Source organism: Jaculus jaculus, chromosome 8 (assembly GCF_020740685.1).
Source record: "Jaculus jaculus isolate mJacJac1 chromosome 8, mJacJac1.mat.Y.cur, whole genome shotgun sequence".
NCBI classification, from domain to species: domain Eukaryota; kingdom Metazoa; phylum Chordata; class Mammalia; order Rodentia; family Dipodidae; genus Jaculus; species Jaculus jaculus.
The window spans coordinates 58238550-58264708 of NC_059109.1; the positions used below are offsets into that span (position 1 = coordinate 58238550).

A 26159-nucleotide genomic window follows, 5' to 3' on the forward strand; every position below is an offset into this window, starting at 1 on the left:
AAAGGTGTGTGCCTCCACAGCCAGCCATTCTCTATCTGTCTCTTTCTCTCTCTGTGTCTCTCAAATATTTTTAAAAAATTTAAGCCACTGTGGTGGCACACACCTTTAATCCCAACACTCGGGAGGCAGAAGTTTAAAAAACAGGGAGGAAAGAAGGAAGGGAAGGAAAATTTAAAAAGGAATGTAAGAGTCAAAGGAAGGGTAGGACTGCTTATAATGCTGCCTTCCAGGCACAAAATGGCCTTGATATTCATGATCTCACAGTGCCTGACTACCTACATAAGATCTTCATAATAGGAGGAAAAAATGATATAAAAGTAGAAGAGCCAGGTTTAGTGGCTCACGCCTTTAATCCCAGTACTTGGGAGGCAGAGACAGGAGGATCACTGTTAGTTCAAGGCCACTCAGAGTTACATAGTGAATTCCAGGTCAGCCTGAGCTAGAGTGAAACCCTACCTTGAAACTCTCCCCCCCCCCCCCCCACACACACACCCAAAAAGAAAGTAGAAGAGAGACTAATTAGAAGGGATCAATGGAGGGTGGATTTAAGAGAGGGAAAATGGGGCTGGGATGGGAATTATCATGGTTTATCATGTGTAGTTATGTAAGTTGTCAATAATAACTTGTTTTTTAAAAAAGTGATGGGAAAAAATTAAAAAGAGATGGAGCCAGGGAGGCAGAGGAAGAGGATCTCCATGAGTTCAAACCAGCCTGGAACTACAGAGTAATTTCCAGGTCAGCCTAGGCTACAATGGACCCTACCTTGGAGGGAAACAAAGAGAAGAAGGAAAAATGAACTATCTGGGCACAGGCCAACTGGTAGTCTGGTTTGGGGGTAGAAAGGTTGACATGTCTCCCTAAAATGCTTTTTTTTTTTTGTCCTTCCAAATAGGGTTTCCCTTTAGCCCAGGCTGACCTGGAATTCATTAGGTAGTTTCAGGCTGGCCTGGGATTCACAGTGATCCTCCTACCTCTGCCTCATGAGTGCTGGGAATAAAGGCATGTGCCACCAAATCTAGCTTTTCTAAAATACTTTTTTTTTTGTAGTCCCAGGTGAGGTGTAGAAGGCAGTAAACAGGGCCCATGGGCTGCACCTGCATTAGAGCAAGTTTATGCAGCAGGGTGTGATGGTGGGACATGAGGAGCTAGTTTGGACCACCAATGAGCTGCAGAATGGCCTGCACAGCATTGAGTGGGACCTGAAGAACCTGGATGAGACCATTGGCAGGATGGAGGCCAATCCAGGCAAGTTCAAGCTCACGGCAGGGGACCTGCAGGAGAGAAAATGTATTCATTCATGGAGCTGTTGGGAAGCTGTCCTGAAAATGAAGAACCACAGGTCAGCCCAGCAGCCCTGGCCTTCATGAAGCAGAATAATGGAGATGATGCTAGGCAAGCCAGCTGCCTAGAAGTCTTCACCCAGTGACCTGCCGGATGCCAGTGTGGTCACCTCTTGCTATATGAAGGAGGAGCAGCAAGCCACATAGCAGCTTATCATGGATTTCCAGGATCAACACCTGAAAATGGTGTCTGGTAGCATCCAGGTTCCAAAGAACACCTGGCAGAGTTGGAGAGCTGGAAAAGCAGAGCATCATGATGGGTGCTTTTGCTCATGAGGTAGACCATAGACATTCCCAGATGGATGGGGTTCTCAGGAAGATGGCCAAAGTGTTCCACATGACAAGTGACCATTGACAGTGTTGTACCATTGTGTTGCTCCTGGCCATAGTTTTCCTGGTCCTTATCCTACTCTGAGTTGGGCCCTCCTTGGGGGATGGTCTCTAGTGCCCCAAAGCCATTTTCAAGCTGCCCCTGTCCCCCAGGAAGACGGGGTGGGTCCTGGAAGCTGTCCTCAATACTTTTGTATAAATCCAGTGGGACTGGAGTCTCCACCACTGGTCTGGTCTCAAGAGCACTTACAACAGGCTGGGGATATGGCTTGGCACTTCAGGCACTTGCCGGCAGAGTTGAAGGACCTAAGTTTGATTCTCTAGGACCCATGTAAGCCAGATGCACATGGTGGACATGGATCAGGAGTTCATTTGCAGCGGCTGGAGGCCCTGGCATGCCCATTCTCTCTCAAATAAATAAATTTAAAGAACACTTACAGGATGGTGGAAGTAGGGCGACCTCAGACACAGCCCACTCTGCTTCTACTTGTGCCCCCAAAGACATGTGCCTTGATGCCGTCTACTCATGACAATTTGGAAATAAAAGCCAGCCCTTTATCATTAAAGTATTCTTTAAAGAAAATATTTATTTTTATTTCAAGGGATGGGGGGAGAGACAGATTGAGTATAGGAGTGCCAGGGCATCTAGCTACTGCAAATGAACTCTAGATATATATTCCATGTGTGGTGGCACACACCTTTAATCCCAGAATTTGGGAGGAGGTAGGAGGACTGCTGTGAGTTTGAGGCCAGCCTGGGACTAGAGAGTGAGTGTCAGGTTAGCTTGGGCTAGAGTGAGACCCTACCTTGAAAAAGAAAAAAGAATAAAACAAAAGGGCTGGAGAGATGGCTCAGTGGTTAAAGGCACTTACTTGCAAAGCCTGAGGGTTGGGGTACAGTTCCCCAACACCCACATAAAATCTGCTGACTATATGTCTCGTGTCTTGAGTTCGTTTGCAGTGGCAGGAAGCCGGGGCACACCATACGCACTCTCCACCTCTTTCTCTATATTTCCTTCTCTCAAATAAATATGAAACAACTACAAAGGAGTTGTGCATAGAAGTAACGGGGCAATGATACTGTATGAAATGAACCCAGAAATCCATGTTTCTGAGGGTGTCAGGGAGGCTGCACTTTGCAGTCGCAGCCACAAGTATGGACAAGCAATGATGACTTAGTGGGGGCAGTGTCAAGACCTCCCCATGCGCGTTCTCACACTCCGTCACTGCCACCTATGAAGCCCTCATTCAACTCTGCTCCTGTCCTGAGAAACACAGAAGCCCTTGCCCACTGCCTAGACTGTGGCTCGCAGCCTTCCAGGCAGCTACCTCAGAAGAAAAGGGTAAGGGCAACTTCCTTCCTTACCTCGAAGCCACCCTAGTCACTAGGGCTGGCCAGCAGGACACCCAGTAATTAAAGATTTAGAGCCCTTGGGTGATAGGACTCCACTGGCTCCTCCCGGAAGCGTGTGGACCTTGTTGACCACACGCCCCGCCCTTTCTTCCCTTTGCATCTTGGGGTCTGAGATGGGTGTGGCCAGGCAGACGCAGCGGGGATGTTCCGAGGACCGCTGGACATTCCTGTAGGACACAGCCAGGGCCGCACTTGCTAGTTCAGAGCTGCGGACCTCACCTAGCACGGACTGAACGGACGATGGGCTGCTGGGACCCGCTGCTGCTGTGGCTAGGAGCTGCTGGTAAGTGTCGTCTGGCGGTCTGGGATCATCAGAGGTACCTTCCTAGACTTCAGGACCACCTGGACAGGCCAGGTCGAAATGATTCCTCCGGAGGCCTTGCACCTGCGCGGCCAAAGCTTCGGGTCCGTGCAACTGGAGTGCTGCCAGAAAAGTGCGGAGCGTGCCCAAATCTGACAATCAGATCATGCAATTAGTAAGGAAGGGCAGAGCCCGGGGCCTCGGCATTGCCTGAGAGAGAGTACAAACACCAACCTAAATCGAAGGAAAGGGCGGGGGGGGGGGGAACCTCAGAACCGGGCTTGGTGCACTCAAGGGGAGAACCTGCTATTGCGGGACAAGGCTCCAGAGTTGGCTCTGGTGTGCACCGGCTGCAAGCAGCATGGGCTGGGTGTTGAGTGGTTATCTCTCTTTAAAAAAATATTTGTTTGTTTTGAGATGGGGGGAGAGGGAGGGAGAGAGAGAGAACGGGTTGCCAGGGCCTCCAGCCAGTGCAAAGGAACTCAGACGCATGCGCCACTTTGTGCATCTGGCTTACGTGGGTCCTGGGGAATCAAACCCGATTCTTTGGCTTTGCAGGCAAACAACCACTAAGGCATCTCTCCAGCCCGTAGTTATTTCTTTATCTCTTATTCCCCAGCTCCCATAAATCCTGGGCCCTTTCCCAATTTCCACATCTCCCTGTCACCTTTCAGGAGCCGTTCTTTGCTCCAGCTCCGGGTCCCAGACGCCCTTTCTGCCATCCTCGCCTTTGCTGAAGCCAGTCCGCGCTCCGAAAGTCACCACCACGCCTAGCGGGTGGGAGCCAGCCTCCCGCCCAAATCCTCTAGGTTAGCCCCAGGTGCCTCCTCCCTTCTCTTCCTTTTCCGTACCCAGACTCCCAGGTTTGGTCAGACTCAGCTCCGGTTTTCTTCCCAGGTATGGAAGGGCCATGGCTGTTCAATACCTGTGGAGCCAGCGGCCGGCAGGGCCCCACACAAACTCAGTGTGACGCGGCCTATGCCGGGAGCAGCGTGGCGGTGATGGTGGGCGTCGGGCCGCTGAGGGGCGTGCAGATGTGGCGGGCGCCTGGCAGCGGCTTGTACCTGTGAGTGCCCGGCGGCGATGGGCAGGGGAGGGCCACGCGCCCTGCCGGGTGCGTGCCTGGGAGTGTTCCGCAGCCTAAGCAACTTCTGCGGCCGCGTTCCAGTGGCACCTCGGGGAGGGTGGTCATCGTGGCCAAGTTAGCTGGCATCCGGCATGGCATCGTGCTATCGCCGAGAAAACAGCCCGAAGTGAGACGTAAACTTCCCACGATTTCCGTTAGTACCCCCGAAATGTGTGCACATGTGCATTTTTATGGGGAGCGTGCACCCCAGAGTCGACGGCGGTCTCCGAGTCCCTCGGATGGGAAGTTGTGGGCCCGCCCGTCTCCCGGGCACGGAGAGCCAGCCCGGGGCGGGAGGGCGGCTGCGGGACCCCGCCTGCGCCCTCTGCCCGCAGCATCTCGGCGTACGGGGCTGCGGGCGGCCAAGGCGCCCGGAACCACCTGTCGCGGGCGCACGGCGTCTTCCTCTCGGCCGTCTTCGCCCTCCGCGGCGGGGAGCCGCTCTACATTGTCGTGGGCCAGCGGGGCGAGGACGCCTGCCCCGGGGTGAGCCGTGAGGAGGGGCTTGGGCGGGTCTCCCGGGGTCCAGGCGGCCCACGGCCCCGCGGAGCGGAGGGAGGGCCGAGGCCGCGCCGACGTCCCCGTGGTGCCCCGCAGGGGAGCCCCGAGAGCCGACTCGTCTGCCTGGGAGAGCCTCGGGCTGCCGAAGCGCGCGTGGCCGCGACCCAGAGCGTCGCGGGCTGGCCTCGCCCGGCGGGAGGCGGCGGGGGCGGCGGGGGCGCCACCTACGTCTTCCGGGTACGTGCTCCCCGGCCCCGTAGCTCGCCCCGGGATGCCGTCGGTGGTCCGGGAGCCCCGCCCCGGGCCCGTGCGGCGGGAGGGCGCGCCCCTGACTCGCTCGCCCGCAGCCGCGCGACGGCCTGCTGGAGCCGCTGCTGGTGGCGGCGGGAGGTGGCGGTCGCGCCTACTTGAGTCGGAAAGACCGACGCTGGGCTCTGGCTGCCCGCGAGAAACTCGAGAACCGCTCGGCCGCGCCCGGGAGCGGCGGGAGAGGAGGGGCGGCAGGTGAGGCGCGGGGCCGGGCGAGGGGCGGGCGGTGCGGCGCCCGGCGGCCAGCCATCCTGCGGTCGCTTCGCAGGTGGCGGGGGCGGCTGGACGTCGCGGGCCCCCTCTCCGCAGGCGGGCCGCTCACCGCAGGAGGGGGCCGAGGGCGGCCGGGGCTGCGCGGAGGCCTGGGCTGCGGTCGGCTGGGCAGCGGCCGGCGGCTTCGGGGGCGGCGGCGGGGCATGCTCTGCGGGAGGCGGCGGCGGCGGCTACCGGGGTAGGTGCACCTTTGGGGTGAGCATGTGGGCAGCCGTGAGGGTGGAGCTTGCCAAAGTACCGGTGGGAAATGGCCCTGCCTTCACTATGTGAGGCCTGGCCAGCCGCTCTTAGAATAGGAGGCCTAGCCAGGCGGGGTTGTGATGCCTTTAATCCCAGCACTCAGGAGGCAGAGGTAGGAGGATCGCCTTGAGTTCGAGGCCACCCTGAGACTACATAGTGAATTCCAGGTCAGCCTGGGCTAGAGTGAGAACCTACCTCGAAAAACAAACAAAAAAAAAAAAGGGGAAGGGAAAGGGAACGGATGCTAAGGCTAAGGGATGGAGAGACGGATCAGTGGTTGAAGGCACTGCTTGCAAAACCTGATGATCCGGGTTCAATTCCCCAGCACCCACATAAAGCCACTTGTACAAAGTAGTACATGCATCTGGAGTTCGTTTACAGCAAGAGGTACGTGCAGACACACACACACACACACACACACACACACACACGTTCAAATAAATGGGTTTGTTTATTTTTAAGAAAAGGAAGTCAGGACTGGAGAGATGACTTAGTGGTTAAGATGCTTGCCTGCAAAGCCAAAGGATCTAGGTTCGATTCTGCAGAACCCACATAAGCCAGATGCCCAAGGTGGCACATGGTGCCTGGAGCTTGTTTGCAGTGGCTGGAGGCCCTGGTGCCCCCATTCATTCTCTCTCTGTTTCTCTCAAATGAATAAATAAAAATAAATAAAAGGAGGTCAAAGTTGGGCATGGTCTACAAGCCTTTAATCCCAGCACTTGAGTGGTAGAGGCAAGGGGAGCAGAAGTTCAAGGTCATCCTCAGCTCCTTAATGAGTTTGACACCAGCCTGGGCTGCAAGAGACTGTGTCAGTTAAATATATAAATATAGGGGCTGGAGAGAGGGCTTAGCAGTTAAGGCACATGCCTGCAAAGCCTAAGGACCCAGGTTCAATTATCCAGGTCCCACATAAGCCAGATGCACATGGTGGCACATGCATCTGGAGTTCGTTTGCCCTGATGTGCCCATTCTGTCTCTCTTGCTCTCTCTCTCTGTCCCACTCTCTGACTCTAATAAATAAGATACACACACACACACACACACACACACACATATATGTGTGTGTGTGTGTATGTGTATGTATGTGTATATATATATATATATATATATATATACACACATACATACATACCTGGAGTGGTGGCCCACGCCTTTTAATTCCAGCACTCAGGAGGCAGAGGTAGGAAGAACGTCATGAATTCTTGGTTACCCTGAGACTACATAGTGAATTCCAGGTTAGCCTGGACTGGATCAAGACCCTAACCTTGAAAAACACCAAAAAAAAAAAAAAAAAAAAAAGGGTGGGATGAGGGCAAATCACACCTGCAATCAGGCCTCCCTAGACTAGGTTTTCATTTAAATTGAAATCCAGGGCTTTCCCAACACAGTTTCTCCTTGCTTTACCAAGAATAAGGAATTTAGGGCTGGCCAAGTGAGCAAGTGGAGCCTGGAGGGAGAAGGGCAAGGATGGCTAAATCAGAAAGGTGGTTTCAAAGTGTGGTAACAACAGAAGTGGATTCAAATTGGGCTAGAGAGAACGCTCAGTGGCTAAAGCACTTGCTAGCAAAGCCTAATGACCCAGGTTCTATTCCCCAGTGCCCGCATAAATCTAGATGCATAAAGTGTGGCATGTGCTTGGAATTCACTTGTGGTGGCAAGAGACTGTGGTACCCATTCATACTTTCTCTGCTTGCAAATGAAATTATTGTAGGACTGTTGTGAGTTTGAGGCCAGCCCAAGACTACATAGTGAATTCCAGGTCAGCCTGAGATAGAGTGAAACCCTATCTCAACCCCCCACAAAAAATACAAATTCAGGATTGGGGGTTGGGGAGATGTTGGTCAAAGGGTAAATACATTTTAATTAAATAGGGGGAATAAGTCGATCTATTGTACAAGACAATTTCCACAGTTTATAACAATACTTTTGTTTGTTTTGGCTAGTGTGGGTCATCAAATCCAAGGCACAATAGGCAAGTGTGCTACCACTGAGCTACATGCCTATACCCAATAATAATATATTATTATTGGAAATGACTAAGAGAATAGATTCTAGGTTTTCTCACCAAAAAAAGTGAGTGGTGCATATGTTGATTGATTCAAGTTACCCATTGCAAAATACAGATACATTTCAAAGCATTATATTATACACAAGAATATATACAATTTTTGTTGCTTTTGGTTTTTCAAGGTAGGGTCTCACTCTAGCTTAGGCTGATCTATGTAGTCTCAGGGTGGCCTCAAACTCACAACGATCCTCCTACCTCTGCTTCCTGAGTTCTGGGATTAAAGGCATACATCACTATGCCTGGTCTAATATGTACAGTTTTATTTGCTTAAAATAATTTCTGTAATTAGCCAGGCATGGTAGCTCATGCCATTAATCCCAGCATTCAGGAGGCTGAGGTAGGAGAATTGCCATGAGTTTGAGGAGGCAAGCCTGGGGCTATAAAGTGAGCTTTAAGTCAGCCTGGGCTACAAAGAGACCTTGCCTCAAAAAAAAAAAAAAAAAAAAGAAAAAAAAGGGAGGGGGTAAGAAAACTACAGTAATTTATTTTGAAGAGAAATATAAATTATCAGCCATTGTCACTCTACAGAATCAAGGACTCCAGGGAGAATCCTGGCCATCTATGCTTTATAAACTGTCCTATAGATGATTCTAAGGTGCCCTGGAGTTTGGGGACCACTGGTGTAAAGAAGCAGGACATTTGCATGTCTGGACTACACTGTTTGTGAAGACTTCCTCATAGCATCTATGTTCACACAGAAGTGCAGTGTGTAGGCTGATGCTTTTCTGTCTGGGCCTGGAAGAGCTCAGTCAGGGCTATACCAGTCAGCCTGAGCTCTTCAGGTTCCAGTGAATCAGTTTGTTCCCACCTTTCTAGCCTCTCAAAACCTGTAAGGCAGTGTCAGTGTGGAAAAGGCCGTGCTGAAGTTTCCATTGGGAGATCCTGACTTTCCCGCTATGCATAAGCCTGCTTTCCAGCTATGAAGCATCTCTGTGCCCCTTCTCCCCAGACTCCACTTTCCCTTTTGTAGTCAAAACCTTCCATCACTGTCAATTTCTAGGGGGTGATACTTCTGAGACTGACCTCCTCTGGGCTGATGGGGAAGATGGGGTATCCTTCATACACCCCAGCAGTGAGCTCTACCTGCAGCCTTTGGCAGGTATTGGCCCCAGTACCTCACTTCTCAGCTTGGCCCAGCCACCCTCCTCCTTCCTTGCCCCATGACCTTAGGCACTAGCAGCTCTGTGCTCTGAGCTCCCTCGTTCTTCCTCAGCACATTTGGGAAGTGAGTTGTGATTCTAGTACGGGCCATTCTAGAGCGCTAACTGTTAACTGTCCTTCATGATGAATTTTCTCCAGACACCTGGGGGCTCAAGAATCCCAAAAGAGGAATGCACAGGCTTAACAGAAGTCTCCTAGGCTCTCTTACCACTCTGTGTGGTTGGCACTACCCCTTGCCCTAAATTCCCGAGATAGCACTAACCATGTGTATGGAAAAGGCGTGTATGTCTCCATATCTCTTCCCCACGTTCCACCCCTACCCCACCATATTAGTTCTTTTACTCACAGTTACAGAGAGCCATGGAGAGGTGGAGATCCGAAGGCACCCCAATTGCAGTCATTGCCCCTTGAAAGACTGCCAGTGGCAGGCAGACCTCCAGTTTGCTCAATGCATATGCCCAGAGGGCATGGAGCTGGCTATGGATAAAATCACTTGCATGGGTATGTCCTGCCTTCACCCTTAGACTAACCACTGAGTCACAGACTGGCAAGAGCAGTGGGGCACTGGGAAAGATGGTATAGAGGTCTGTTGTGTGCCAGGCACTGTGTGGGGTGCTAGGTATTGGCCTGGAGATGCATCACTGCATGCTCTGCCTTCATGTAGGCCAGTGTAGGAGGTGAGATGGATCTTTAGCTACAGATACATATCTAAAAATGGCAGTTGCTATGGGAGGTATCAAGTGTTTTCAGAGTTCTCAGGAGAGGGAGGTTGCTTTTGTTTAGAATAATTGGGGATGGTATCATGGAACAATATACACTCAGCTGTCTTGAAGCGTGGATGGGACTTGAGGGTAGCCAGGCATGGCTGTGTACCTGTACTCCCAGCATTTGGGAGACTAAAACAGAACTGATAATTTGAGGCCAGCCTGGGCTACAGTGGAAGACCCTGTCTCAGAAAACAAGAAAAATGCTTGAGGGTACAGAGAGGAACTTCCCCCTGAAGATGTCATTTTTCCTCCCTAGACCTGCCCACAACTACAAGCTCTCTGGTCCTAATGGTGGCCATGGTGGGAGCCTTGATACTGAGTCTCCCTGTGGTGTGTGCGATCCTGATTCTAGGTATGGAGATTCTAGCCAGTGTGGCTGATTCAGGATGCCCCTTCTCCATTGAGCTGTATGGGCTGGGCTTCTTGCAGTTCCATTGGCAGACGTGGGAGGCTTCAGGACCCTAACCCAACAGAGCCATGGTCAAGTCTTTGGCTTCTTAGAAGTTAGCGTCCTGGGGAAAATGTTTACCTGAGTTTCTGGGGCTGTAAAGAGGGCTTAGTGATTAAGGCAGTTGCCTGCAAAGCCAAAAGACCCAAATTCAATTCCCCAGGACCCATGTAAGCCAGATGCACAGGGTGGCACATGCATCTGGAGTTCATTCATTTGCAGTGGCTGGGGGCCTTAGAGTGCCCATTCTCTATCTGCCTCTTTCTCTGACTCATTCTCTCTCAAATAAATAAAAAATATTTAAAATATATTTTTTAAACTTTTTTTTTTTAAAAGTTTCTGGAAAGGTGTCCTGGGAAGAGGGAGGCAGGATGGGCTTGATGTGTGGGTAAAGGGTATGTCTCTGTTCTTCCCACTCCCAGTGTACCAGAAGTGGCAGGGCCTACCGGGAACCAGGCTGCCAGGCCCTGAGCTTGAGTTGAGCAAACTTCAAACCTCTGCGATCCAGACAGCCCCCAATCCTTATTACTGTCAGGTGGGGCTTGGCCCAGCCCAGTCCTGGTCTCTGCCCCCAGGGCTCACTGAGGTTTCCCCAGCCAATGTCACTCTGCTCAGGTGAGTCCCTCCTTCTGAGGACCTACGCACTGTGAATCCCAATCCAACTCTTACCCTGCTCCCTGTCATGGTGCATTATGGATTCCAGAGAGCATCCAACTCAAACTCCTTGTATAGATGGAGACCCATGAGCTCCAAAAGGGGAAATAATGTGTAAAGGTCAGTTTTTTGCCTGGTTCTGAAGTGGTCAGTATTCTGGAAGGACTGTTTCTGGAGCCCAAAGGCTGTCTTTCTCACGGGGTGTGAGAGCATGTGGAGGGCCTCATCTGACACCCACCCCAACTCTGACCCCCCCCTGCCCTTGCTTAGCGTCAGCAGCATCCTTGTTGGCTTGCTTGAGAGCACCCATGACCGAGAGAGACCTGATAGACTTAGCTGGGCATCTGGGGTGAGAACAAAGGAAATAAAAGGGTACTGGGCCCTCTATGGCCTTCTCTCTACCAGCCACCTACTCCCAAACTGTCTTCCTGCAGAGCTCTGGGCCATGGTGCCTTTGGTGAGGTGTATGAGGGAATGGTAATTGGTCTTCCTGGGGACCCCAGCCCTCTTCAGGTGGCTATCAAGGTGAGAGGGGATGGGGCTTCTGGCTGTGGAAGAAAAATGGCACCATTTTCGAGGGATGGACAATTGGCAGAGTTCTGACTATTCAGCCCTTCTGAAGCACACAACCAAAGCTGAAGGACGCTGCTTTTTTCCCTCAGACCCTGCCAGAGCTCTGCTCCTATCAGGATGAGCTGGACTTCCTCATGGAGGCACTCATTATCAGGTGGACCTGGGGCTGGCCAGGGGTGGTGAGGTGGGACAGAGGGCCCAAGCCTGCCCACAGCAGTGGCCTTTTCTCCCCCGTGGGGCTGAGAGGGAGCAAGTCTAGCATGGTTCCCTGCAATACCATGAAACCTAAAACATGCTAATCTCCCTGTTGGTGATGGGCTACGTGCACCACCCCACTCAGCAAGTTCAGCCATCAGAACATTGTACGTTGTATGGGGCTCAGCTTCCGAGCTGCCCCTCGCCTCATTCTGCTGGAGCTGATGTCTGGAGGGGACATGAAGAGTTTTCTGAGGCATAGCCGGCCACACCTGGTAAGACCCTTCTTCCAACTCTCCAGGCTCTTTGCCCATGTGTTCCAAGACCTGCATCAGCTGATATATATATACTCTGCCCAATCCAGGGCCAGCCATCACCTCTGGCTATGCAGGACCTGCTGCAGTTGGCCCAGGACATAGCCCAAGGCTGCCACTACCTAGAGGAAAACCACTTTATCCACAGGTTGGGAGCCATCCTGGCTCAGGTGACCCCCAATCCAACTTGCTCCCTAAGGAATAGCCTTGCACCCAACTTTTTGTTGTTGTTTTTTTCAAGGTAGGGTCTCACTGTATACCAGGTTGACCTTGCACTCACTCTGTAGTCCCAGGCTGGCCTTGAACTCACAGTGATCTTCCTACCCCTGCCTCCCAAATGCTGGGATTTAAAGGTGTGTACCACCACACCCAGCAATACACAACTTTTTTAGGGAAGCATATCTAGAAGGTCCAGAGCTTCTGAATTCTGCCAGTGTCTTTTTGTCCTATTCTGCAGAGACATTGCTGCCCGGAACTGTCTGCTGAGCTGCACTGGGCCCAGTCGAGTGGCCAAGATTGGGGATTTTGGAATGGCAAGAGATATCTACCGGTAAGGAGGCTGGGAGATGGGAAAGCTGCTGCTCAAGGGGGCTTGCCAACAGCTATGCAGCATCTGAAAAACTTAGCACACTCCTCATTCTTCCTATAGGGCCAGTTATTACCGAAAGGAGGGCCGGGCCTTGCTCCCAGTTAAATGGATGCCCCCAGAAGCTCTCCTGGAAGGCATCTTCACATCCAAGACAGACTCTTGGTGATAGCACATCCTCCCATGTGATCCTATGCCCCGCCTTAAGGCTAATCCTATCCCTTTAGGTTACTTCATATGAGGGGAGGGGAGGCTGTATATAATGGGTCTCACTTGACCCTCACCATGTTGCAGGTCTTTTGGGGTGCTGCTGTGGGAGATCTTCTCACTGGGCTATATGCCTTACCCTGGGTGTGGCAACCAGGAGGTTCTGGACTTTGTCATCACAGGGAGCCGAATGGGCCCTCCTAGGGGCTGTCCTGGGCCTGTGTGAGTTAACAGCTCTATCCAGGGAGGGAGGTCCCACCGGAACATGGGTGACACAGACTCCTGCCTTTCCTCAGATACCGCATCATGACCCAATGTTGGCAGCACCAGCCTGAGCTCCGCCCCAACTTTGCCAGCATCTTGGAACATCTTCAATACTGCACTCAGGTGTGTCCTCCAACTTCCTCATATCCCTCTGACTCCCCCTGGCCATTCTGGTCCTATGGGCCAGGAAAGAAGCTATTAAACAACCACATGCTTCCTTGTTCCCCCATTCTCTCATTGTAGGACCCTGATGTGCTGAGTTCACCCCTGCCCATGGAACTAGGGCCCATCCTGGAGGAAGAAGGGTCTTTGAGACTGGGGAATGAGTACTTGGAGAACCTAACAGCCCCACAGCCCCAGGACTTCAGTTCAGAGAATTTGAAAAGCTGGGAAGGAAGCTCTCTTGGTCCCTGGCTGACTCCTGGCCTCAAGGCCCTCAAATCCAAAGGCCTCCAACCACAAAACCTTTGGAACCCAACCTATGGCTCCTGAGCCCCAAGAGGCTATGGAGGTGAAGACTCAGGCATTGACCTTAGCAATGACTCCTTCCATTCCTTCTCAGGCACTTCGGTGGTTTGTTATTCAATAGACTTAGCCCCCTGCAGTCCATTGCATGCTCAGACCTGTCTCTGGCCTGTCTTGGAAGTATTGGCCTTTCCACAGTGGAAACCAGCTCAGTCCTCCTTGGGAGGGGACCTGGTCACTCGCATTCTTTGGGTCCAGAGGCCACCACCCCCCCGCCCCACACCAGGAGTTGGTGAAAAGTCTTGGATTGCCCTCTCCCCTTGAGGAAGAGATCTGGGGCCATACCCACCCTGAAGATGTTCTAATAAAATGCTCTTCTCATCTTCTTGTTAATGGACACGAAGGATTCTGTACCTGAGGAAGAGGGGCCAGAGGTAGAGGTGATAAGGCTTGAGTCACAGAAGCTGGGTCTGAGTTTTATTGGGAATAGGAAGTCCATTCCAGTGTGGGAAACTGGACCAATATAGGTCTATACCTATGAAGTAACATTCTGTACTTGGTCCCTCTGGAGAAATACAAAGCCACCTCCGAAGACCTGGACTGAGGAAATAGCCCACTGTTTCCTTCCCCTCCTGTAAATTAGTGTCATCCAGCTTTGGGAAGCTGGGGCTCATGTGGAGGCCAACTCCTAGTGTTGGCAGTGTACCCTTAGTGGATGGCACCTGGGCCTGCAGGACCATATGCACTGCCTCCCCAGTGGGGTTCCAGCTTCTTGCCAGCATGCATGGTGGGAACACAGGTCCACATCTGTCTGAGCAGCTGACCCAAGTGTAGGGATAAGCCCACTCTCATCTCTCAGCCAGGTTGGCCAAAATACCAATGAGATTGTCCAGCCCCAGCAAATAGCCGTCCTCACGGTTGCCCTCCTCCCAGGGCCTCCGATGATCCAGGATCTGGCCATCTGGGAGGGGTGTTGTCTTGCCAAAATCGATGAGCCACACACCAGCACGATGACAATGGTCATGCACAAAGAGGAGGGAGCTGCCAATCACCTGCCAAGACCCACAGTCAGGCCACCATCCTTTCCCAGAGAAGCCCAACACCCATTCCCATTCTAGCTGTCATAGGCCACAGACCCAGCCCCTGAGCCCACCCTCATCTTACCTCGTGCCTCCTAAAGAACTCGGAGACCTCAAGGGTGTCCCGGATCTGCTGCAGGCGGTTCAGATACCTCTTCTGGAAAGGGTAGAGTAAGAAAATTACACACTGTGGGATGCCCTACTCACACTGGGACACCAAATACAATTGTGAGGAAGACGTAAGACCCCATATAGCTCAAAAAGGAGGGAAGGGAAAGCAAAAGTGATTATTAAATTGCTAACCACTTGGGGCCCATAGGTGAAGGCAGGAGGAGATACCCTTGACTACAAGCTCCCAACACCTCAGGGTTATAGAAACCTGCTCTCACCAGCACTTCTGCATCTCCTTGCATGAACTCCTCAAAGACTTGAGTCACCTGCTCCCGGCTTCGTGTAGTCTTGAAGTCGGTGCTACAAGAGCCATCAGCTTTCTGAAGGAGGTGAGCAAGGAGTGTCAGGGACCTGGACCCACCTGAGGGGAGAGAGGATCATGCAAGGGCAGCGGTACCTCCCCTAGGACTTTCAACTTCTGGGGACCAATAGGTGGCTGCCAGAGAGCATCTCTTGGCCTCTGGGCAGGTAGTCAAGAAGCAGAAGGGCACACATACACTTTGGGATTGTGGCAGAGAGAGGGCCCAGGCTGTGCAAAACCAAATGAGCATGGCCCACCTTGATGCCCTCAATGCGGAAGCCAAGTGTGGTGCTGGAGCTGATGCCTTCCCGCCACTGCATATAGCGCGGCTTGGTGACGGCACGCTGGGCATGCTCCTCCTCAGTGGGTGCGTCAGGGTCCACTGCCAGCATCTTCTTGTACATGTCCTTCCGCAGCTTAGGCCGCTCCCGGGCCTTGGTCAGCTCCTCCTCCAGGTAAGTCCTGTGACGATGTAGGTAGGAATAAGGGCATGAGGGGTACACATAGTGACCCCCACCAATCACATACTCTGAGCATAGCTTTGAGCATGTCCTAGCTCCTTGGCCTCCACCGATTCTGCTTGGCTGGGGTGGCACACAAACCTGACACCCATCTTGCAGTCAAGCACACAAGGGCCATCGAAGCCGTCAAGCAGGTCCTGCAACTGCAAGTAGCTTTCACCATCTCGTTCCACTACTCCATGGAAGGTGGGCACACATCCGCGCAGCGCATCAGCCATCAGCCGGGCCAGGCAGTAGCGCTCTGGCTCTGAACTGCGCTTCAGGATCAGGCCGCTTGTGCCCGCAGCCTTAAAACTCCCTGCAGAAGGGTAGCAGTTAGCTCTGCTTAGCTCCCTCTTGTCCCAGCCACCCCACCACCTGCAGCAAAGCTCACCTGTGTGGCCTGCTAGCTGCACCCAGGCATAACGCTTCTTGAAAGGGCTCATGACTGGCAGATTCACCATGGTGCGGATCTTCTGCCAGTGGCTTTTCTGAAAAGAACATGGACCGGGTCTGCAGGTCAGCATCTCCATAATGCATAAGCCCTTCCTTGAACAAGTATTAGAGGCAACCCCACCCTAATGGAAGCAGGGCCCAATGATTCCTTCCTTTCATGCATGCATCTTGCTCACAGAAAGTTTATTATGAACTGGTGTGGTGACACTGAGATAGACACAGAGAAAGTCATTCTGGCTTCTCAAATAGAAAAGTCTTGGCATCAGAAGTCTCAGGCTTTGCACCCAGTTCTGTCATTCAGACAGGTTACTGAATTTCTCCATTGGAGTTTCTCAACTTTTGTGAATGTCAGAATCACCTGATGGTCACCTTCAGTGCGGATTCTGAGATCTACCATAAGGGAATTTTAAGTAGGTCTGGGGTGGGGCCGAAATCTGTATTTCCACCAGGCCTCAGGGGATCCTGGGACCTGGGGAACAAGGCTGTGTATCAGCTGCTTCATCTATAAAATGGCAAGATAACTCCTCTCTGCATTGTTGTAAGTAGCACACAACTTAAATATGACAGGCACTCATTTCCCCATCCCATTCCTTGCCACAGAGCAGAACTAAATTAGAGCACGCTAGATCAACTTGCTAGAGATCTTTTAGGGAAATAGATCTACACACAATCCATACTTTACACAGGAGTAGAGTAGGATGGCCAGCCTTCCAGGCTTGAGGAAAGAACCAAGATCATCTAGCTGACACTGGATCCCATGAACTCATTAGTTGACAAAACCCAAGGAAGACACCTTTGGTTCTGACCTGAACCTTGAAAGTTGGACACAAAGTAGAGGGTCTGTCATATTAGACAAAACTGGTGTTGGGGGGGTGCCTTTTATTTCTTGACCATTGCTCTGGCCTCCACCCAATCCTGAAGGCATCTCACACTCTGGATCTTTCCACTTCCTACCCAAAGTCAGCAGTCTTTTGCCCACTCTGACATACACAGGTTTGTTCATCCATATGCCTGATGCTTTCTCTACAGGTGCTAGCCTTTTTAATTTTTTTTTGTTTATTTTTATTTATTTATTTGAGAGCAACAGAGAGAGAATGGGTGCGCCAGGGCCTCCAGCCACTGCAAACGAACTCCAGACGCGTGTGCCCCCTTGTGCATCTGGCTAACATGGGTCCTGGGGAATCAAGCCTCAAACCAGGATCCTTAGGCTTCACAGGCAAGCATTTAACCACTAAGCAATCTCTCTAGCCCAGGTGCTAGCCTTTTTGAGGAGTTAACTAGAACCCAAGAACCAGCCTCCTTGCCACAAAGGAGTGCTAAGAACCAAGGAGGTGGCCAAAGTAGCAGAAGGTTATTGATTAGAAAGCCTTCCTATGGGGTTGTTGAGAAAGCAGGGGATAAGGGTATGAACAGTTAGTTCCTGGCTTTGTCACTTCTAGCTTAGTGAATCCAAGCAAGTACCGTCATCTGTGTGGGCCTGTTTCCTCCAGGAGGACACAGCGGCTGCCCTAACATGAGCCACGATTTACTGACTGCCACTGAATGCCAGGAATCCTCTCACCTTCCCACAGTCAGCATTGCTCTCACTTTCCTACTGAAGTCCCAACATGGCACAATAGGACATGATCACATGTCTAATCCCTGGGGATCTGGGGGTGTAGCCAGAAGCAGCCTACTAGAAGCATGACATCTCTTTCCAAGCTCCTTTTATAAATCTTTAAATACATACAAGGTTTGCATTTTGCTGCATGATAAATCCAAGTTTTAATATAAAACTCCCCACCTCTAAATCCTTAAGTAAAACTCCAGAAGGGTGATTTATGCACGGTGTATACTCAGCAGCAGCACTCTCAACCTCTTTTCTAGCATTCATGATCACCGTGGTCCCCCCACACAGCATAAGCATGAGGGGGTACTAGTCTCATTTTACAGAAGGAAATCACAGCTTGGAAGTGTTAGCTTCCATACACCCAGTCTCTGGATTATGCTTTCTGCAAGTCCAGCTCTCTCCCCATGGTCCAGTCACTCTAGGAGGTTTCAGAATCCCCTTTGAGGTCAAGCTGGATGCTACAGGACAGCTTTGTGTCAGGTGAAGCACTGGTGGCCCTGGGGCACAGCGAGGGTTTTACTCTGCAATGGTGCTGAGGGTGTTTACTGGGCCTTTTTCTTCAAAGGAGTGAGCTTAACAGTGAAAGCTTTGGTGCTTTGAGTGGTCTCTAACAGCATTTGGGGAATAATGACTAGAGTGGACTTCGTTATAGCTACATCTCTTCCTGTAGTCATCTGTTGGGAGGACCAGTTTCAGGCTAAGTCAGAAGTAACAGTGCCACCCTTCTTCACTTTGGGGCTTTGTGGGTGCAGTGAAGATGGGGGTAGTGACTTAGGGCTGGTGACTTAGCCGTGGTAGCATATGCCCGAGGTCGCAACTGAAGCAGAAGGATCATTTCAGCCCACAAATTTAAGGCAGCTTGTGAAACATGGCAAGGTAAATCTTTAAAACCTAATAAGCCAGGAGGCAGAGGTAGGAGGATCGCCATGAATTTGAGGCCACCCTTAGACTACACAGTGAATTCCAGGTCAGCCTGGGCTAGAGTGAGACCCTACCTCCAAAAACCAAACAAAAACTAGTAAAAGGTTTGTTGTGGTATACCACCACTTAGTTGACTGGTTAATGTATGACAGCATCAACCTGTCCCCAGGCTGAGATGAAATGGGGCCATTATTTGTGCTCCCTATCCATGTTTTCAGTTTTTCATGAGCCAAGTGCAACTGCAACTTAGGTAGGTTCAAGCCCGGCATGTAACAAAGGGCATGGAGCCCACTGTCTCAGTGGTGCCTCCCCGCCCATCTCCTGAACTTTCTCACGAGAGTGTTCAGCTCCCTTACCAGTAATGGATATGGTCAAACATGGAAGGAGGTGATGCAAGTGCCATGAAGCCCAACTTGCTGCCATCTTCCATCTTAGAAAGATACCTTCTGCAGGGAACATAAGGCATTCACAATGAATGTCTCCAAAAAGCCGCCTGGAGAATCACTCTTGGGTTGGTGGGCAGGTGGGGATTTGGGCTCATAAATAATAGCAGATAAGGTATGCTTGATCAGGTGAGACTTTTATAGTGTGCATATGAGATGGTAAAGTGAAGTGTGGCTGCCAGGGAGGCCAAAGCCCCATCACTTGGCCCAGACCTCCCCAAGGAGGTGACTCCCCAAACACTAACAAGCCAGAGGCTACTTGGGCATTTGGAAGCAAAAGCCAAGAAAGTAAATGTCCAAGACTTTTTGGTCTTCACACAGGAGGACCCCTCATAATTTCTCACTCCTAAGAATGAGCAGGAAGTATGTCTCCATGGGCAGGACCTTGCTAGATCCTAACCCCAGACCCTCTCTTGTCTAAGCTCTATTTGGAAGTCTCAGCCCTGTTCCCTGCCTCTATTGTCAATAGTTCTGGTTGAAGCTTTGGCCAGCCCAACACCCTCTCCATGTTCCAATTGTCCTGTCAAGCTAGCACTCTCTGTGGTGGTGGTGGGGGGGAGAGCAATCAATTTAAATTTATAAAATGATTTACACTAAGGTATAAGTGACCCACGACTTCACTTTCCCATGGGCATTTGCTTTTTAAAAAAGAAGTCTGTTGACCTAAATTCTGCTCTATAATTAGTGGAAAGTGATGTGTGGGGCTTCTGAGCCCAGGAGGGGACAGCATCCAGGACTCCTTACCTAGCTTGGGGCACTGAGAGAAGAAAATCAGATGTGAATAAGAGCGAAACACACTCTCTTCTCTTAGAGTCACTCCTCACAACTGAGAAGACAGGCAAGGCCTGAATCATGACAGCTGCCCTTGGAATTAGACTTCCACCTTCGCTGTTGGCTTGTCCAGCTTTTCTTGCCCCTGACTTTTCCTTCAACCAGAGGAAAAGCCACTGGAGGGAGAGAAGCTGCCCAGCCCCATCTACCCTGCTCTGGGCAGGCTTTACAAGTTCCTGGGAGACAAAGGGGAAGGTCGCAGGGCCTGGCAGAGGCAGGCTGAACTCTCTGGAGTCTCAAGTCTACTAAAGCAGGTTTGAGGGGCTGGCCGTGAGGCAGCCCCAGAGTGCATCTTTCCCAGCAGGACAGGCTCTGCTTCCTGCCTGGAGAAGTCCTAAAAGCGACCTGGGCGGGGGCGCTGTGCCACTTCGGGACAGGCCTCGAGAGGCAAAGTCCGCTCCCAGCCTTTCCACTGGACGCAGGCAGCCTCTGTCAACAGCTCCAGGCTTATCTGCCCAGCCGCGGCTGTTTGCCTTCGGGGAGGCCCCAGTGGGCTGGGGGTTGGGAAGACCTGGAAGACACAGCCAGGGCGCTTGAAAGGGCCGTCAATGGCCAGGGTGGGGGTGCCGCAAAGAACAACCTGGAGGCTTGGGACAAGTCCTGGGAGTTCTGACCCTGCCCGGGCAGCCTACACTGAATCTGGCTTGGGCTTCTCCGGGTTCCCGCGGGTGGAAGAGGGGAGCGGAGTGAGCCCCGCCTCCTGGCGCCCACCTCTCGGGTGTCAGCGGTTCGTGGAGGGGGCGCGGCCCATCTCCTGCTCAAGTCCTCGGGATGAAGAGTGGGAGGGAGGAGGGTCCTCTCTCTGCTCTACGTGCCACTGGGTTGTGAAGCCAGGGTTGCTGTAGGAACAACCGCGCACCAACTTGCGTGTGGGGGACTCAGCGGACTCGTGACGGTGCCCCCGCACCTACACCTGGCTGCAAGCATGCTCCTGCTCTGTATGAGGCTTTTCTTTCTTTCTCTCCCCCGCCACCCTTTTCCCCCTTTGGGTATTGTAAGTCTGTGAGCCACGGAGCCACAGCAAGTCGTTACAGTCTCTCTCCCGATCTCAGTGCGCGGCGATTCCCCGGGGTCCAGAGGGCTCAGCACTCTTCGGGTGGCACCTAGGCAACCCCGGGTGCAGGTCTGTGGCTCACGCCAGGCCCCGCCTTCCGGAGACACTTGGAGGTGTCCCTTTGCCTTTCCCTCCACTCCAGGGACACCTGAGTGACATGCACATGTACAGCAACTGCGCTGACGGAGGGCAGTTAATTTTGCTATTTGGCCCTGGTTAAAACAAGGATTGCTCGTACAGCTGAAGCAAGATCATGGAAAGTTCAAGGCCTGCATGCGGCAACTTGGCGAGACCTTGTTTCACAGTAAAAAGTAAAAAGGGAGCTGAGGTTGTAGCTTAGTGGTGAAATGCTCACCTAGCATGTGCGTGAGGCCCTGGGTTTAATCCCCAGTAAGGGAATTTAAAAAAAAAAAAAAAAAAAAAAAAAAAAAGGAGAACACAAAAACAAAAAGGGGACTAGAGGACGAGTTGGGCTGCCCCAGGAGGAGTGCACTGCGGGTAACTTCAACCTCGGGTGTTATCCGAGGGCTGACCCTGCCCCTTGCAGCCTCGGTTTGGTTTAGGAGCAGCAGCCCGGCGCCCCGAGATGCGCCCCGGGTGGGGCCGCCTTGGGCTCGCAGCTCGGCGCCCCTCCCGCGCCTGCGTCCACGCCTCGCGCGGGCGCGGGGAGCAGACGGCAGCGGCTCGCTCGCCGCAGAGCCTGGAGTCGCGCACTCCCACTCAGGAGAGGGAAACCGTGGCAACGGCGGGGGTGGGGCCGCGGCGCCGCGAGGGGGCGGGGAGGGAGGAGGCAGGGCGGCCGCGCTCCTCCGCCCCGCTCCGGGCAAGGCTCGGCCCCCCGGACGTCTCGGAGCGACCTCACCGCTCCGAGGGGCGCCGCGCCCGCCCGCCCGCCCGCTCCCGGCGCCCGCTCGCACACGCCGCGCTCCTTCCTACCCGCCCCTGCGCCCCGCCACGACTCCCGCGGCGAGAGGTCGGCGGGCCCCGCACACCGTGGGCGCCGGGCTGTCGAGGGGGCGCCTGGGACAGGGCGGTCCTCCGAGCCCGAGGCCCCCGCGGCCCGTACCTGACCCGCGTCCTCGCCGGCTTCCAGCTGCACGTTGCCGCGGCTCCGGCTCTCGCTGTCGCTCAGGAGGTCGTCCTCCGAGTCCTCGAGCAGCGACGAGGAGCCGGTGGAGGACAGCGACGAGGTGGACAGGCGGCGTGGCTGCTGCAGGTGCGAGCCCACGGCCGGGAGCCAGTCGCCCTCCGGCGGCGGCGGCCCCGGGCTGGCCGGGGCTACGTCCGGCTCCTCGGCCGTCACCGTCAGCTGCGGGATCACCGGGGCCGGCGGGGCCCGCGGAAGCCCGTTGGGCACTTGTCCCCCACGCCGCTTGGCCCGGCGGGCCCGGGGCTCCCCGGCCGCGGCGGAGGCGGCGACCGCGGCGCAGCGCGCCTCGAAGAGCAGGCGCAGCTCGCCGACGCTCCGGCGCGGGGCCCGCTCCAGCCCCGGGCTGCAGGGCCCCGCGCCCCCCGGCCGCGCCATGCCCGCGGGACGTCCCGGCAGGGTCATCTCCCGGCCCGGCCGCGGCGCCCGAGCCCACCAGCCCGCGGCGCGGCGGGGACTGGGAGCGCTGGGCTCCCGGGCCCGAGACTGCCCCGGGGCGGAGCCTCGCCCCGCCCGCCCGGCCCCGCCCCGGCCGCCCCGCCCGCGAGTCCGCCCCTGGCACTTTCCGAGAAAGCGCGGGCCTCCTCGGGCCGCGTGCCGGCGGCGGCGCCCGCTCACCGCTCGCCGTGGCCGGGAAGCCCAGACCCGGTTTCCAAAAAGCCCCGGTCAGCCCCCGCCCTCGAAGAGGCGCGAGGGACCGCCGCGCCCCGGAGTCCTTTTACGCCCCGGCGTTGGAAGGCTTCCTCCCGTCGGATCAGGGTCCCGACCCAGGACCGGAAGGAGCTACTTCTGCCTGAACCCCGACCCCCTCGGGGAGGCACTCCCTTGGGCGGCCTCCTTCGGGTCCATCCTACCCCGGCAAAGGCTTCTTCATCTCTGGAGCTTGTGTCCAATGAAAGGTCAGCACTCGCCTTGACGAGGATGGCAGAGACCCAGGGGCCTTACAACACGCCTACGGCTAAGGCTTCTCTCCAGCCCGGGCTCCTTAGAAACAGAGTTCAAGGCCAGTGGCCTCCCAAGGAAAACTCCCCCAAGGCGTGTAGCCAGCTGGACGCACGGTTCCAGGGTCGAGCTGAGGTTGCTCGTTTCCCCACGTGCTGAAGCTCCCATTTCCTGGCGGGCAGAGAACTAGATGTCCTGGCCCTGCATTCCCCACCCAAACCCACCCCATCCCGTGCCGCCCCAACTCCGAGCCAGTCGTGGCCTTGCGTCGCCCCTTACTAGCTGGAGGTACTGAGACGCTCTTCTTCTCCTCCTCCCCATCTCCTCTGCCCCTTTTTGGAGCTAAGGGCTTGGAGTCTGCTTTGTGGCTTCTAGCAAGTAATTTCACCTTTGAACTGAAGATTCTCCTTCACATAGGTGGTGTCCACCTTACAAGGATGCTTTGATAGCAGCTCAGCGGTGCAATGTTTGCTTAGCATGAGGGAAATGCTGAATTCCATGCCCTACAATGAGAAGAAAAGATGTGCTGCATGCCTCTGCCTCCCGCCCACCCAACTCCGGAGGCAGAGGTAGGAAAATCACCATGAGTTCACAGCCAGCTTGAGACAAGATAGTGAATTCCAGATCAGCCCGGGCTAGCCTGAGACCCTATCTCGAAAAACAAACCAAACCAAAATAAATAAAAAAGATGTGCCCGGCTTGGTGGCACGTGCCTTTAATCTCAGCACTGGGGAGGCAGAGGTAGTATCACCCGAGATTACCGAGTGAAGTCCAGGTCAGCTTGTGCTAGAGGGAGAGAACCTACCTCGAAAACAAAGAAAGATGTGAGATCTCTAAATTTTGAGAGCTTTTTAGTATGGTCTTTTCAGCCCTTCCCCACTTGTAATCTATGGGAAACCACTTTGTGCAGACTTGCAGTTGCTGTACAGAGCACGGATGAAGTTTTGGACAGTGCAGTGTCTTTTGAGGAGGACGGGAGTGGGGGTGGAGGCGTTGAGGCAGGGTCTCCCTGTACCCCAGGCTGTGAAGTCTTTATTATCTTTGGGCAGGCCTGTGGAGTGCACGTTGGTGTCAGCTAAACTGCAAGGCTGCTTTGAGCAGAAGCCAAGCTTTTCTGCCCTTCCTAGAAGTGTGAAGATCACCCATCAGTCACTTAGTTCTTGGGATTATCCGGGTCCTGCCAGGAGGGAGGTCGTTCCTAGGAGGATTGCCGCCAAAGCTGACAAAAGCCTCAGGGGGCTTGCCTTTCCTTGTTTCCCTTCAGCCAGGATTTAAAGATCCAAGAGGAGGGTGCTGGTGTGCTCATTCCACCTCTCTCCCTCTCTCTTAAATAATAATAATTATTGTTGTTTTTTGAGGTAGGATCTCATTGTAGCCTAGGCTGACCTGAATTCACTATGTAGTCTCAGGGTGGTCTTGAACTCATGGTGCTCCTCCTACCTCTGTCTCCCAAACACTGGGATTAAAGGCATGCACCACCACGCCTGGCTCAAATAATTATTTCTTTGGTTTTTTTGTTTGTTTGGTTTTGGTTTTGGTTTTTTGAGGTAATGTTTCACTCTAGCTCAAGCTGACCTGGAATTCACTATGTAGTCTCAGTGTGGCCTCGAACTCACAGCAATATTACCTCTGCCTCTGAAGTGCTGGGATTGCAGGTGTGCACCATCACGCCTGGCCAAATAATTATTTTTTAATATTTCTATTTATTTGCAAGGAGAGAAAATGGGCAAAGCAGGGCTTCTAGCCACTGCAAACGAACTCCAGACACATGCACCACTTTGTTCATCTGGCTTTACGTGGGTACTGAGGAATTGAATCCTGGTTGTTAGGCATTGCAGGCAAACACCTTAACAAATGAGCCATCTCTCCAGCCCTCAAATTATTATTTTTTATATCTTTTTTTCTTACTTTTATTTTTGTTTTGTTTATTGAGGTAGGGTCTTGCTGTCATCCAGGCTGACCTGGAATTCATTTGGTAGTCTCAGGGTGGCCTCGAACTCATGGCAATCCTCCTACCTCTGCCTCCCGAGTGCTGGGATTAAAGGGGTGTGCCACCATGCCTGACCATTTTTTTAATATTTAAAATTTTATTAGTAAGCAGAGAGATAGAGATATAGAGGAGACAGAAAATGGTTATGTCAGGGCCTCTAGCCACTGCAGATGAACTCCAGATGCATGCACCCCTTTGTGCATCTGGCTTATTTGGTTATTGGGGAATCAAACCTGGGTCCTTTGACTTCAGAAGCAAGTGCCTTAACTGCCAACCCATCTCTCCAGCCCAACAATTATAAAATAAAGAAAGAAGAGAAAATTCCCTTGGCGTGGTGAGGCAGAGGTAGGAGGATTGCCGTGAGTTTGAGGCCACCCTGAGACTACATAGTGAATTCCAGGTCAGCCTGAGCTAGAGCGAAACCCTACCTTGGAAAAACAAAACAAAACAAAAAGAGTGAGAGAGAGAGAGAGAAAGAAAGAAAATTCTAGGAGACAAAGGATGCAAAAGACTAGAGGAATGAGTTGGGAGAGTGCAAAACAGAAGACATAAAAGAATGAAATAATAGCCAGAGGTGGTGGCTCACGTTTTTAATCCCAGCACTTGGGAGGCAGAGGTAAGGAGGATCCTTGTGAGTCCAAGGCTACCCTGAGACTACATAGTGAATTCCAGGTCATCCTGTCCTAGAATGAGACCCTACCCCCCCAAAAAAGGAATGAAATAAGGATGCTGGAGAGATGGTTCAGTGGTTAAGGTCCTTGCCTGCAAAGTCTAAGGACCGAGGTTCAATTCCCCAGAACCCATGTAAGCCAGATGCACAAGGTGGCACATGCATCTGGAGTTTGTTTGCAGTGGCTAGAAGCCCTAGTGTGCCCATTCTTCCCTAATAAATAAATTAAATAAAAAGAATGATCCTGGCGTGGTGATGCATGTCTTTAATCCCAACATTCAGGAGGCAGAGGTAGGAGGATTACTGTGAGTTCAAGGCCACCCTGAGACTACATAGTGAACTCCAGGTCAGCCTGGGAGAGTGAGACCCTACCTTGAAAACAACAAAATGAAATAAAGCAAAGCACATAAATTTAAACACTTGACTCATGTATTAAGGCAAGAAACCATATAGTCATCTTTTCTGGCATAGAGATATGGAGGTGTCTGGGTGTCTGCATACTTGGGTGTA

At 52.9% G+C, this 26159-nt stretch overlaps 2 protein-coding genes and 2 pseudogenes across 3 annotated transcripts; 3 read left to right on the plus strand and 1 right to left on the minus strand.

The window, feature by feature from the left end:
- The first annotated feature begins 1040 nt into the window (after positions 1 to 1040).
- On the plus strand, positions 1041 to 1755 carry LOC101598591 (annotated as a pseudogene).
- A 1450-nt stretch (positions 1756 to 3205) lies between these two features.
- Ltk (leukocyte receptor tyrosine kinase) lies at positions 3206 to 13932 on the plus strand. Of its 2 annotated transcripts, XM_045157081.1 has the most exons (20): positions 3206 to 3366; positions 4059 to 4193; positions 4282 to 4450; positions 4846 to 4996; positions 5108 to 5248; positions 5359 to 5515; positions 5589 to 5771; positions 8902 to 9000; positions 9411 to 9563; positions 10086 to 10181; positions 10700 to 10892; positions 11366 to 11456; positions 11594 to 11658; positions 11845 to 11974; positions 12064 to 12161; positions 12471 to 12563; positions 12663 to 12764; positions 12894 to 13028; positions 13103 to 13193; positions 13314 to 13932. In XM_045157081.1, exons 1-20 carry the CDS (start codon positions 3324 to 3326, stop codon positions 13560 to 13562), a joined length of 2574 nt encoding a protein of 857 aa, XP_045013016.1. In that variant the 5' UTR covers positions 3206 to 3323; the 3' UTR covers positions 13563 to 13932. The 2 variants fall into 2 exon arrangements, with proteins under 2 accessions (XP_045013016.1, XP_045013017.1); XM_045157082.1 differs by lacking the exon at positions 5589 to 5771.
- Positions 13933 to 13990: 58 nt separating this feature from the next.
- Itpka (inositol-trisphosphate 3-kinase A) lies at positions 13991 to 22452 on the minus strand. Its single transcript, XM_045157176.1, has 7 exons — positions 21967 to 22452; positions 15981 to 16077; positions 15689 to 15905; positions 15344 to 15548; positions 15004 to 15105; positions 14700 to 14771; positions 13991 to 14587 (listed from the first exon to the last, which is right to left on the minus strand). Exons 1-7 carry the CDS (start codon positions 22450 to 22452, stop codon positions 14384 to 14386), a joined length of 1383 nt encoding a protein of 460 aa, XP_045013111.1. The 3' UTR covers positions 13991 to 14383.
- Positions 22453 to 22932: 480 nt separating this feature from the next.
- On the plus strand, positions 22933 to 23034 carry LOC123463262 (annotated as a pseudogene).
- Positions 23035 to 26159: the final 3125 nt, after the last annotated feature.